The sequence below is a fragment of the Canis aureus genome, chromosome 8 (assembly GCF_053574225.1).
Source record: "Canis aureus isolate CA01 chromosome 8, VMU_Caureus_v.1.0, whole genome shotgun sequence".
Lineage (NCBI taxonomy): Eukaryota > Metazoa > Chordata > Mammalia > Carnivora > Canidae > Canis > Canis aureus.
Genome location: NC_135618.1, coordinates 20152002 through 20165763, shown reverse-complemented (window position 1 = coordinate 20165763; position 13762 = coordinate 20152002). Strand labels below are relative to the sequence as shown.

At 38.3% G+C, this 13762-nt stretch overlaps 1 protein-coding gene across 15 annotated transcripts in view; it reads left to right on the top strand.

The window, feature by feature from the left end:
• The window catches only part of HFM1 (helicase for meiosis 1), a 139904-nt gene that overhangs the window by 28723 nt on the left and 97419 nt on the right, over positions 1 to 13762 (top strand). For 10 of the 15 annotated variants that reach the window (XR_013384335.1, XR_013384334.1, XR_013384333.1 and 7 more), the window contains 2 exons: positions 9140 to 9236; positions 13267 to 13379. Coding sequence is in view for 11 of the 15 variants with exons in the window: in XM_077905386.1 (XP_077761512.1) it covers positions 9166 to 9236; positions 13267 to 13379 (184 nt within the window). In the remaining 4 variants the exon portion in view is untranslated. Of the gene's footprint in view, positions 1 to 4943; positions 5069 to 5343; positions 5363 to 5568; positions 5704 to 9139; positions 9237 to 13266; positions 13380 to 13762 lie in introns of those variants that run through there. The other 5 variants (XM_077905385.1, XM_077905389.1, XM_077905388.1 and 2 more) reach the window with 5 other exon arrangements.

Genomic DNA, 13762 nt, shown 5'->3' with positions numbered 1-13762 from the left:
GCTGTGGGGCTGAGGGGGCACCTAACCTCAGCACTGAGCTACTTTTTCTTTCTTCCACTTTTTATTTATTTTGACATATTGGTATTTTCATAAACTTGCAAGTAGAAGATAAGCTCTTCAATAAAAGCCATTTTATATATACAGAAATTATTTTACTTTATTTTTTAAAAGAGTTATCTATTTATTCGTGAGAGACACAGAGAAAGAGAGGCAGAGACAAAGGCAGAAGGAGAAGCAGGCTCCCTATAGGGAACCCAACATGGGACTCGATCCTGGATTCTGGATCCTGGGATCATGCTCTGAGCCAAAGGCAGACACTCAACTGCTGAGCCACCAGGCAACCCAGAAATTATTTTAAAAGTCTGTTCACATAATGAATTCTTTTGGTACTGACAAAAAAATAAGATACAAATAATTGACTAGAAATGAAACTATCACTAAACTAAGATACACAGGAACTGGTAAATAATCTGAAAACTATTTTAACTTGTGTCTTCAACTTGATTTGTCTGTTTAATTGAGAAGGATTATAAGAGTAACTGTTGCATTTTCTGGCCTACTATCTTTAAAATTCCCCCTGAGTTTCTTTATGTTTACAAGGACAGAATTGAATTTTTCCTCATCAAAACTAGCTTTTTTCACAAATAAATTTTCAGGTTAAACTTGTACTAACGTCTGCTCTGTTTTTTTGTACGCTCAATGGACAGACTTTGAGATCAGTTTTTAAAATAAATACAATTCTGATACAGTTTCAACATTCCCTTTGTACACCTGTCTTAGCACTGAGCTACTTTTGTTCCTTGTGCACTTCAACATGCCAACTCTTCCTGCAGAAATCTATCCTGTGTTCCCAGAACTGGCAAGGGCCATGAACAGCCAGAATTTCTAGAGAATATCTTTAGGTTTACTTTCTTTCCTTCTCTGGTGATTATTAATGGTGGTAGCTGTTGTGAGAAAATGGATTCATCCATTTCCCTTTGCAGTGGCTTCAAATTCTGGGCAAACATGGATACAGCATTCTCAACTTTGTTCCAGGGATCATCCAAAATGTTAAAATATATGCTATTATGTGCACTGTGCTTTCTCAACGCTTTGACATATTTAAACATGAGATTAACCCAGGCTTCAATGCATCAAAACTTGACATATATCACAAATAAATAATTATGTAACAGTTGCTATAGCATCTCTTACTAATTCCCCTGTCACACTCCCTTTTTGGAAGGGATTCTAGATAGATGTATTATTCCTGTTTCTTCATGGTGTATCTTATTTCTATAATTCTGTCCATACCCCATTCTGTCCAGTATCTTAATAAATCTCTTTGATAACTACAAAATCATATCACCTCTAGAAAGTACCTTATTTCTAAACAACATGTAAACAATATTATATAATCTTTGATCACATTACTGCAAAATCCTGCCAATCTGTGTGTGTGTGTTTAGATAAAAAACAAAATGAAGAGGGTTGCCTGGATGATTCAATCAGAAGAGCGTGCAACTCTTGATTTTGGGGTTGTGAGTCGAGCCCCATGTTGGGCATAGAGATTACTTCAAATAAAACCTTAAAAAACAAAGAAAAACAAAAAATGCCTGTTCTTAAAATCTGTTTTATACTCTGATTCCTGACATTTAAAAATCTTTTAAAAAGTTACAGTAGCTTTTAAAAATACCTTCAAATAATCTTTTTGCAGGTATAATCTATTCCCATGTTTCATTAAGATAATACAAGATTCTGAAAAAAAAAAAAAGATAATACAAGATCCTGGAGGCCAGAACTTTGATTATAATAGTCAGGTAAAGTCTACCACATTCAGATACTAACCTCTTGAAAGAATGTGTTAATTCCTATTTACCTGGGGACTTTATAATATGGCAAATTAAGCCTCATACATATTGCAAGAAAAAGTATGTACAATTTATTATATAAATCTAAATAGAACTACTCATAGAGATTATCCACTGGTTATCAATTTGCTTTTACTCCCCCTGAAGGAACTGGTATTAATTTTTAATTAGGAAATAATTCTATCCCAGTGTGGACTACTGCTTGTTGTCCCAAAGATTCTGTGCTGGGATGTTTGCTTCTTACTTCAGGGATTATGTTACCATACTTTAGACACTACAATGCAATTATATAAAGAACAACTGTTGAATATTGAATCTTTATCAACTGATTTCTATGGAAGGCTTAGATTCTTTGTATTAATACTCTCTGGCTAGCCGAGTCAGTGGGATGTTTTGGTTTAGGGTCAAACTGGAGCATCTTGCCTGACAATCTCATTAGAATTAACATTCTTGGCTTTGGAGAACAGAAGATATTCTAAATTCATTTTAGCTGGACAAGTCAATTTCTGCCTGAAAAACAAACAAGTCTGAAATACAGGTACTAGGGTCTTGTACATCATTATTACACATACTCCTTTAGCATCTGGAACTCAAGGAATTACTCTCTAATCAATTTATGTTTACTATTTTCTTGGTTACACTGGGACTTAATAAATCTTTACCTAAAGAACAATTATCCATTGATTTGGTCTTCATCCATTTATCCTTTTGTTAGTTATGCACCTACTAAAATGCATAGATAGTATTGGACTCTCCTACACAGAATTGTGCATGACTGTCTAAAGTTTTCTTTCCTTCCAGGGTCCCATCATACCAGACTACATTTGTTTCCTTTCTTTCCTGTCCCTTCCCTACCTTCTCTTCCTTTTTCTTTTCTTTTCCTTCTTTTTTTCTCAGGCATTAATTCTACAATTTTCAGATTCTTCCAAATGATCTCTTTACCTTTTCCTTTCCAAGTCTGACAATAGTATTTGCACATTTCTGGCAGTTACCCAGAGAAAAACAGTCCTGAGGCATTTCTTGGTTCCATTTATGAAAATATTTTTTCATAAGAAACAGAGAGACAGAGAGGTAGAGACACAGGTAGTCAGAGTTTAAATAGAGTAGAGGTTACAAAGTAGGGAAAATCTTGGTTATGTTGATTTTTTGAACCTGAACCCATGGCATCAATTGTGTTAGGAGAAATATATCTTGTTCTTGTGTCATGAGCACCTATTATTTGTCTATCAAGCTCTTCTAGTCTTTTTGAAAACTATGTTCCCCTAAACTCTTTTATTTGAAATGGGTCCCTTTATTTACTCTAATCCACATAAATAAGACTTATTGGCCCATCAGACCAAAATGGATCAAAGACCTAAACTTAAGAGCTAAACCTATAAAACTCTTAGAAGAAAACGTTGCAGAAAATCTTTATGGTATTGGATTTGGCGATCACTTCATGGATATAACACCAAAAGCCCAGGCAGCAAAAGAAAAAAAAAAAAGGTAAGAATTTTTGTGCATCAAAGGATACTATCAAGAAAACAAAAAAAACAACCTACTATATGGGAGAAAATATTTGCAAATCTTATCTCTGATAAGGGATAAATATCCATAATATATTTTTAAAACTCCTACAATTCAATAATAAAAAGATACATCACAAAAATTGGCACAGGACTTGAATAGATATTTCTCCAAGAAGATATTCGAAATGTCCATTTAGCATATTAAAAGATGCTCAGTATCATTAGTCTTTAGGGAAATGAAAACCCAAACCACAATGAGATATTACTTCACATCTAATAGGATGACTATAATTTTTTTAAAAAATGGAAAATAATGTGCTGGCAAGGATGTAGAGAAATTTGGACCCGCTTGCATTATTGGTGGGGGTGCAAAGTGATAACAGCAGCTGTGAAAAACTGGTGGTTTTTTCAAAAGGTTTAATTTAAAATTACCATATGACTCAGCAATGGCACTCCTAGATGTATAGCTAAACAACTGAAAGCAGGGACCCAATCAGACATCCCTACCCCAATGTTTATAACACCATAGCCCAAAGGTGGAAACTAAGCAAATGTCTACCCACAGATGAAGGGATACACAAAATGTGGCACGCACACACACGCACACACAGTGGGATATTCGACTTTAAAGAAGAATGACGGAGACAACATGAGAGACTCCCTAACTCTGGGAAACGAAGAGGGGGTGGTGGAAAGGGAGGTGGGCGGGGGGTGGGGGTGACTGGGTGACGGGCACTGAGGGGGGCACTTGGTGGGATGAGCACTGGGTGTTTTGCTATATCTTGGCAAATTGAACTCCAATTACAAAAAAATAAAAATAAAAAAAAATAAAAATAAAAAAGAATGACGGGCAGCCCGGGTGGCTCAGCGGTTAGGCGCCGCCCTGGGCCCAGGGCGTGATCCTGGAGACCCGGGATCGAGTCCCACGTTGGGCTCCCTGCATGGAGCCTGCTTCTCCCTCTGCCTCTGCCTCTCTCTCTCTGTGTCTCTCATGAGTAAATAAATAAGATCTTTAAAAAAAATAAGAAAAAAGAATGACATTCAGATCTGTGCTACAAATGATGAACTTAAAGACGCGCGGAATGAAATAAGCCAGATACAGGACATACGTTGGATTCCGCTCACGAGGTACCTGGAATAGGCAAATCCTAGGGGGGTAGAGGTTACCGGGTACTGGGGGAAGGACTAGGATTTTTTTTTTGTTTGAATTTAAGATTTTGTTTATTCATCCTTGAGAGGCAGAGACCCAGGCAGAGGGAGAAGCAGGCTCCACGCAGGGAGCCCGACGCGGGACTCGATCCCGAGACCCCAGGGTCACGCCCTGAGCCAAAGGCGGCGCTCAACCGCTGAGCCACCCGGGGATCCCCGGACCTCTATTTAACGAGAACAGGGCACAGCTTATCGACAGAGCAATATTCTCAAAGCTAATTAGCAACTTTTGTTGGAAGAAAAGGGGGCGCGGGAAGGGAGAGCCCCCAGGCCCCGCCGATCCATCGCTGGGAGCTCGCCGCGCCAGGCTGGGGGGCCTCGCGGGGCCGGGGGATAGGCGCTCCTCTCCGCGAACTAGGAGCCGGGAGGTCGCGGGGGAGCGCGGCCGGCCCGAGGTCTCGCGGGGGGACGCTGGCCCGCGAGAACGGGATCCCACGGAGCCGTGGGGGCCCAGTCGGTCCGTGCGTCCCGGCGGTGGCCCACCTTCGGCGTCGAGCTGCGGTGAGGGAGCAGAGCCCGCCCCGGCCCGCGCCGCGCGGGGCCTGGCGGAGGTCGGGCGGGGAGCGGGGCGAGGCCCGAGGCGCTCGGGGCGGGGCGGCCCCTCGCGCGGGCGGGGCTGGCGGGAGGACGGCCCTCCCGCCGGGTGACGGAGCCGCCGCTCCGGGCCCCTGGGGTTACGTGAGGGCGGACGCGGCCCCCTCAGCGACTGGAGGTGCGGCCTGCGGGGGCGCTGTAGCCGCCGGGCTCTCCCGCGGTGCGAGCCGGGGCGCTGAAGGCTTCCTCGTGGCGCCCGCGGTGAGGCGCGTGGAGTCGGGGCGGGCCCCGGCAGTCCCGAGGGGGTTTTTGCCTCAGGCCCGGATCGGGCTCCCGGCTTGTCCCCTGGGGACCCGTCCCCGGCGGGGACGCGGAGACCGCGGGTCATCTGTTTCCTCCCCGTGACGGCCGCTGGTTCGAGGGCGTGTCGGGCTCGGCCTCGCTGACTGCCGATTTCTGGCCAGTCTGTTCCGAGCTTCTGCGCTTTTGAAATGGGTTTTATTTATTTCTGAGAGTACAAATCCTGAGGAACGACTAAGAGATGAGAGGAATTCATATAATAGGCACTATAGAAGATAAGAAAATGCTGAATTGTCACTGAGGTAATTAGGTAAAGGGCAGGTCACCTCAACAGACAACCGATTATGTAGCCATAGAGTTGAAATATTTTAAGAGTGATTGGTGCAGAAGCAAACACCTAAAAAATAATAGGATTTTATATCACATGCTGAAACTAAAACTTTGTGGAGAATGATCAAACATGCATACTTAGAAAATCTCACTCTAGACCTCCAACTTCAATTTAATTAGTTTAAAAATCTAGCATCTTTACGATTACAAATTCATATTAAAACATAGCAAAGTACGTTCTAGGGCCTGTGTTTTAGAGAATATTTATTTATGTAATGAAAGTGCCGAATTAATGATCTTTTAGTACTTTAAAGAATTTGTTGCATGAATCTGAACTAGAAAATATTCCACATTTTTAAATTGAACATTAAAAATTTGGCATAAGGGACGCCTGGCTGGCTCAGCGGTTGAGCGCCTGCCTTTGGCTCAGGGCGTGATCCCGGGATCCTGGAATTGAGCCCCACATTGGGAGCCTGCTTCTCCCTCTGCCTGTGTCTCTGCCTCTCTCTGTGTCCCTCTCATGAATAAATTTTGGCATAAAATTCTAGGTTTCAGGGTTGATGGAAGATAATTTTAAATAAAAATTTTATTTAAAATTATTTTTATAAATTGCTAATGTGTTTATTCCACAATGAATTCTTATGGCTCATTTACCAGGCGCTGTCTGGGTTATGAGAATACATTAGCGAGCAAAAAGTTACTGCTCACTCTAGAGGAAGAAAAAGAACCTAAACATATCGTATGCCAGTTAGCTCTTCGTGCTATGAAGAAAAATAATGTACCATACACAAACATTTATTTATTTTCTTAAAGAATTTATTTATTAATGAGAGACACAGACAGAGGCCGAGAGAGAAGCAGGCTCCATGCAGGAAGCTGGATGCGGGACTCAGACTCCATCGCGAGTCTCCAGGATCACGCCCTGGGCTAAAGGCAGGCGCTTAACTGCTGAGCCACCCAGGGATCCCAACGGAGACTTTTATTATTATTTTTAAAGATTTTTAAAAATTATTATTCATGAAATACACAGGGAGAGAGAGAGGGGCAGAGACACAGGCAGAGGAAGAAGCAGGCTCCATGCAGGGAGCCCCACATGGGACTTTATCTCCGGTCTCCAGGATCACACCCTGGGCTGAAGGCAGTGCTAAACCGCTGAGCCACCCGGGCTGCCCCCAACGAAGACTTTTAGATAAAAGTTGTTTTCTTTCATAGAGGCTCATCAGAACAAAAAATATATAGATGTTTTTATTCTGAACTGAAGCAAGTTATATTTTCTTTTTTTGCCAGAACTAGAAATTGAATCAGAAATTCTTTTGAATATATTTGTTATTTATTTGGGAGGTTTTTGAATTAGTTTATGAAATAATTTTTTTTCCCAAACAAGTATTTTTAATTTATAGGTTCATTTTGTTTGCAGTTCCTTTAGAATAAAGGATTGAAACACATACATGTAAGCCTTAGGATTTCCTACTTAAATTTTGAGGTATTGAAGCCATATAAAAGTGGTCCAGTGACTTTCAAGATTGAAAACTTTTTTTGTTACTTAAAATTATAGTTTTCCTAAGATGAGAAAGGGAATATTTTGTTACTCTTTTTTAAAAAAGATTTGTTTATTTATTTTGAGAGAGAGAGAGGTGAGGGGTGGGACAAGAGGGAGAGAGAATCTCAAGCTGACTCCTTGCTGAGTGTGGAGCAGTCAGGACCCTGAGATCATGAGTTGAAATCCGGCGTTGGAGGTTTAACCCACTGAGCCACCCAGGTTCCCCTATTTGTTACTTTTTGGATACTATAACAACATGATTAGCATTTTCATTCATACTTTATCAGGTATTATTTTCAGTTCTGAAATTGTTTACTTAGATAAAGATGTTAAAGACTCCGTTAGCAGATTTTGGAATGACTCCCTTCTGTCTCTTCTCCCTGTTATCTTAGGTTTCTATTGTTAATACATCGTTTTAGACATTTGTAGAACCATGCTAATTTGTTTCAATTTAACTGTTTCTTTTTGTTGGTGACTAAGTGATTAATAAATTTTAAAAAAATGAAGAGGGCAATTAAACAACTGGGAAGGGAGAAAAAACTCAGTAACTAAAACAATGAAAAATCCTACAACATTCTGAATAAGAACAGTCTTGAGATACACAGAGATTTAGCCTCTTATCAGTAGTATTTTGTCAAGGGTGCATGTGGAAACATTCCTGTCTCCTCTACATACTCCCTACATCAGGGAGGACCCAAAATTGAAGGAATATGATCTCACTTGGTAGTATGGATTTCTCCACAAGATGGCACTCATATAGTTCCTTTGATTTTAGTTTCTATCCTAAGAAAAGAATTGTAATATATTAACTATCACAGTAAATAGAAATATGATTTATGTTTTATGGTTTGTGCATCTATTTCATGTTTTGTCATATAGAATTTTCTATCATGTTTCAGAATTTAGAAAAAAAATGAGATGTAGTGTTGATGTGCAGGGGAAAGAATGGCAAGGTGAATGGAACAATGTATGTGTCTGTAGAAATGGTTCTTCAGTTTCCTGTTAAGTTTGAGACTTTGTACAGCCCTAGAATTTTATTATATCCCCAGGTGGCCAGCACTGAATGTTTTTATCCTTTATATTTAGATACTATCTATTAATGTAAAAATTGTCTTTTTAGAAAGGAATGTAAACATTTCTATATATGCCTTACGCAATGTGAATGTAAACAGATATATATACATTAAACTTGCAAATTTTTTTATTTTGGAAAAGTTCAAACATATACAAAATTGACAGAACATTATACTGAACTTCATGTACCTATTATATAGCGGTAGCAGTTATCAACTCATTACCAATATTCTTTCATCAATACCCCTTTATCTCTCCCCATTTATTTTTGAAGCAAACCTCTACATATGTATTTGGCATATTGTTAGAGACACATTCGTGATAAAATGTATTATCCTAAATCAATAATAATGGTGTGAACAAAGTATTAAGAGCCCAAAAGGAGTGATTAATTCTGTCTTGGAGAACAAGACAAACTCAGAGAAGCCTTTGAAAAAGAAATGTCGTTTGACCAATACATGAAGGATGAGTAAGGATCTGGAAGTAAGGAAATGGAAGAAAACACATTATAAGCATTGGTACAGTATGAAGAGAGGGGTGCAAATGTGAATATGTATGAATGAGTGGAGAACAGAAAATAATGTATTTGAATATTGAGGCACTTTGGAGGAAGCTGCAGAAGATACAGCTGGAAAGATGGTCTGTGGTTATCCTGGGAAATTAATAATTATAGTTCATGTATTCAGAAATATTTTTGTACAGATCTGTAAAACTAAGTTCTGAATAACTAAGATATAAACTAAATATTAATATTAATAACAAAAATATAAACTACTTTTTCTATATTTTGGTAGATTTGTGACACATTCCAGTTTTAACAATGCTGAAATCAAATGACTCCTTGTTTTCTTTGGATACTTTGTTTTTTGAAAAACCAGATGAAGCTGAAAAGTAAGTCTGCCTTAAAGGATAACATAGTATATTGTTTTAGAGATACTTGATTTTTGCGGAGTTTTAATTTTCTTTCTGGAAATATACAAATAAATGAGGCATCAATAGAATGATATTTCAGGTATATATTTGGTAAACATGGAATTCAGATATAAGGGAGTAACTGAAGTTTAACATCTTAAATACTGTAACTTAAGAAATAGAGTGGAATCTTGTCTATTTTGCTTTCATTTGTTTGCATTTCTGGTTTGTTCCAATTATTTTTGGCAAAGGTAAAGACTTGAAGTAATGGTCAAACAGTAGCCCTGGACAAATAGTGATGGCACCTTTTGAAAACAGAATGGGCAGTGTGCCAAAAGCCAAATATGATGGGCAAATTCATTGTAGGCAGGAAGTAGGGGTGGAAATAAAGATGTGGCACCTAAGGAAATAAGAACAGAGAATAGTCTGTAAAATACAGGTTTTTATGGATTTTCACATGTAAATTGTTCTCACTTCTAAGTTTTCTACATATTCTATTGTATTATCTTTTTTTTTTTTTTAAGATTTTATTTTTGAGTAATCTCTATACCAGTGTGGGGCTAGAACTCACAGGATCAAGAGTTGCATGTTTCACTGACTGAGCCAGCCATGCAACCCTGTGTTATCTTTTTTTTTTTTTTTTAAGGAAGCATTGAGTATTTATTGCTTCATTAATTTTTTTCATTTATTCAAATATTAACTCAAATATTGATTGAATGCTAAAAGGAATATAAAAAGGATGAGACAGACTTTTACTTCAAAAGAACTTAAAATCTATTTGAGGAGATTAAGCATACATATGGAAATGTCATCAATAAATAACATGACTATAATTCATTCAGATTTGGATGCTTTGAGACTGAAAGAGTGCATCCAATTTGCACAACAGGTGTTAATCAGGCCTGGCCTGGGCAAAATGCAAAATATATTTGTCTTTCTAACAACACAGAGTCAAAAAAGGTGTGAAGGAAATATTAACCTATATTCACACAATGAAATTTCAGATTTGGAGGGAGTACAGACTGATTGGGTTAGGCTCTATGGTAATGGGGAGAGTCTTCGCGAGACCTTGAAGGATTTGGTAATTCTAAAAAGCAGAGAAGAGGAGGCCACTTGAAGGCAGAATTTAACAGCAAGAAAAAAGAATGGAGGTGGGACAATTTGCAATACTTTTAGGAGAGAGTGTATAGAGAAGTTTTCTGGAACAGAAGGTTCATAAAGGAGAAACAATTAGACATAAAGTTAGAAAAATAAACTGAGGATAGGTTGCGGTGGATGTTAAGGGCCAGATTAAGGATCTTGGACATGACTTTGTATGTGTTAAAAGCCATGGAACTAAATCAATAAACATTTATTGACTAATATGCCTAATTATGTAAACACTTGCTAAGTATTATCAATGTGAATGGAACTAGAAACAAACCCTTAAGTGTTTATGATCTAGGAGTGGTATCAGACTGATCTATCTATTATTAATCTTTCTATATGCCTATATATCTATGTTAGACCTACATACAGATACACACAATATAAGAGAACTGTGATAAATATTATAGGTTCAAATAGTACTTAAGATGACGGAAGGATTTAAGCTTGATTTTGAATGAATGTAAGCACTATGGCCTTGAACAGTGGCTGGAACATAGTACTCAGTAAATAGCTATTGAATAGATTAATGAAAGAATGAAAGAGTTGAACTTCTATAGATAGATATGGGATAGGGTCATGTCCAGTGACAAGCAGAGTAAAGGAAATATTTTTGAACAAAGATGAGGGATAGAATGCATTATCTATTTGATATACAAGTAGTTCACTTTGGCCTGGACTGTAAGTTCCCTAGTGTAGGAGAGTTAAAATTGTAAGGTAGTCTAAGGCCATTTGGACATTTGGCATTCTTTGGAAACCACTGAAGTATTTTGAATGGAATCTAACTATAATGAAAACAATTCTAAATTAATGTGATAGGAATGTGTAAAATATATTAGTGAATACATAAATTGATTAGAGCTTTGATTGGAATAGTGACAGTGGAAGTACAAGGAAATAACAAATTCAAGAAGCATAAAGAAGATGCTGTAAGACCTGGCATATGTCTGGATATAGTAGGTAAAAGATTATGCTATAATTTGGATTCTGGATGGGTAAGGGAATGATGACACCTCTAGAAAATAGGAAAATTATAAGGCAGATTTGATTTTATGGGGAGGCTGGATAGTAGAATTAGATGTGTGCTTTTTTTAAAAAAAAATATTTTATTTATTATTTATTTATTTAAGTCACAGACAGAGAGAGAGAGAGGCAGAGTCACAGGCAGAGAGAGAAGCAGGCTCCATGCACCAGGAGCCCGATGTGGGATTCGATCCCGGGTCTCCAGGATCGCGCCCTGGGCCAAAGGCAGGTGCCAAACCGCTGCGCCACCCAGGGATCCCAGATGTGTGCTTTTTGTATATTGTTAATACCTTTCTTAGATTTTCTAGAATTAGGTATATTATAAGGCAGATTTGATTTTATGGGGAGGCTGGATAGTAGAATTAGATATGTGCTTTTTTTTTTTTTAATTTTTATTTATTTATGATAGTCAGAGAGAAAGAGAGGCAGAGACACAGGCAGAGAGAAGCAGGCTCCATGCACCGGGAGCCCGACGTGGGAATCGATCCCGGGTCTCCAGGATCGCGCCCTAGGCCAAAGGCAGGCGCCAAACCGCTGCGCCACCCAGGGATCCCATGATGTGTGCTTTTTGTATATTGTTAATACCTTTCTTAGATTTTCTAGAATTTAGGTATATACCAGACACAGGATGCCCAGTGATTGGTCTGCAATAAAAACCCTGGGCACTGAATATCTAATGAGCCCCCTCATTGGCAACACTTCATACATGTTGTTACAGCTTGTTCCTGAGGGAATTAAAGATGTCCTGTGTTACTGTACTGGGAGAGGGCCTTTGGAAGCTTGTTCTTGGTTTCCCCTGAACTTTGCCTCATAATCATGAGTAGGATGATTTGCCCTTTGAATTAGTCCAGGGAATCATTGGCTCTGGGGTAATCTTGGGGCCCCTCTGACAATCCTAGATTTCAAATGCTTTGGCCTATTATCAGACAGTCTGTCAGGACATTGTTAGATAATGTGTTGTAGATTTTTTATTTGGAAAATATAGCTAAAGTAGCTATGCATTATTTGCTATGAAAGGCAGTAAAGTAAAAGACTGGCTCTCACTTTTAATAGCTTAAAATCCTAAATGAAGAGAGTAAAAAAAAAAACAAATCATAAAATCCTTGCTGCTTGGCATAAACAGTGTATGTGGTACTCTTCTCAAATATATTTCCTGTCACTTAATACTTATCTTTTTGTTCTAGTGAAGGGCAAATCAATGTTTTTTGAAAAGGAAACATTAAAACATTATATGTTAATAGGATCACAGCTGAAAGATAAGGAGAGGTAGTAGTTCACAATACCAACAAGGTGCCAAAATCTCAACAACTATAGGTTTACAAAGTGATTGTCAGTTTCAACTGGTTTCTTGGATTTTCTGTGGTTTATAGGTGGTTCTGGATCAAGACTTTTTGGGTTAGCACAGTAATTTGTAATGTTTTAGGAATACTCTAGAATACCAGTAGTAGTGTCATTTACACACTGATGACCCATGATTAGTTGTGAGGTGTGTCATAAGTAACTTGTTACTTGTGATAGGATACTAACGTTTCAGAATGATTTACTACTTTTTTTTTTAATATGGAGTAGATTTAAGATTCTTGTCACAAGTGTTTGAATTGGAGAAAAAGAGATGGAGTTATAGTCAATATTTAGATAGCATATCTCACATAGCAGTGTTATTAATCCTATGACACACAAGGGAAAAGATTGAGAACACTGCTGTGTATACAGATACATCAAATTCACCATAGAAAATTAATTTATAGGATGTTTATCTAGGAGTCTGTAATTGAGTAATGTTTAATAATTTCTGATGTAACTTTATTAACGTATCTTCATACCTTTATATTTTGTATAGCTATCCAGACAATGAAAAATTATTGGATTGGTTTCTCCCACCTGTTCCATTGATTTCAGAAATTCCAGATACTCAGGCATTAGAGGAGGAAATAGAAAGTCATAAACTGTTAGGTAAACCATCACATATTTGTTATGAAGTTATTAAACCCATGCAACTTATGTCAATGTAAAAAATCTAGTAACACATTAAAGTATTAATTCCTTTATTTTAATGGAATAAAATGATAGAGACTTATTTTGTTCAAAATAGTGCTCACCGGGGATCCCTGGGTGGCGCAGCGGTTTGGCGCCTGCCTTTGGCCCAGGGCGCGACCCTGGAGACCCGGGATCAAATCCCACGTCGGGCTCCCGGTGCATGGAGCCTGCTTCTCCCTCTGCCTGTGTCTCAGCCTCTCTCCTCTCTCTGTGTGACTATCATAAATAAATAAAAAAAAAATTAAAAAAAAAAACAAAAAAAACAAAATAGTGCTCACCGAATCTAAAAATCTAAAACA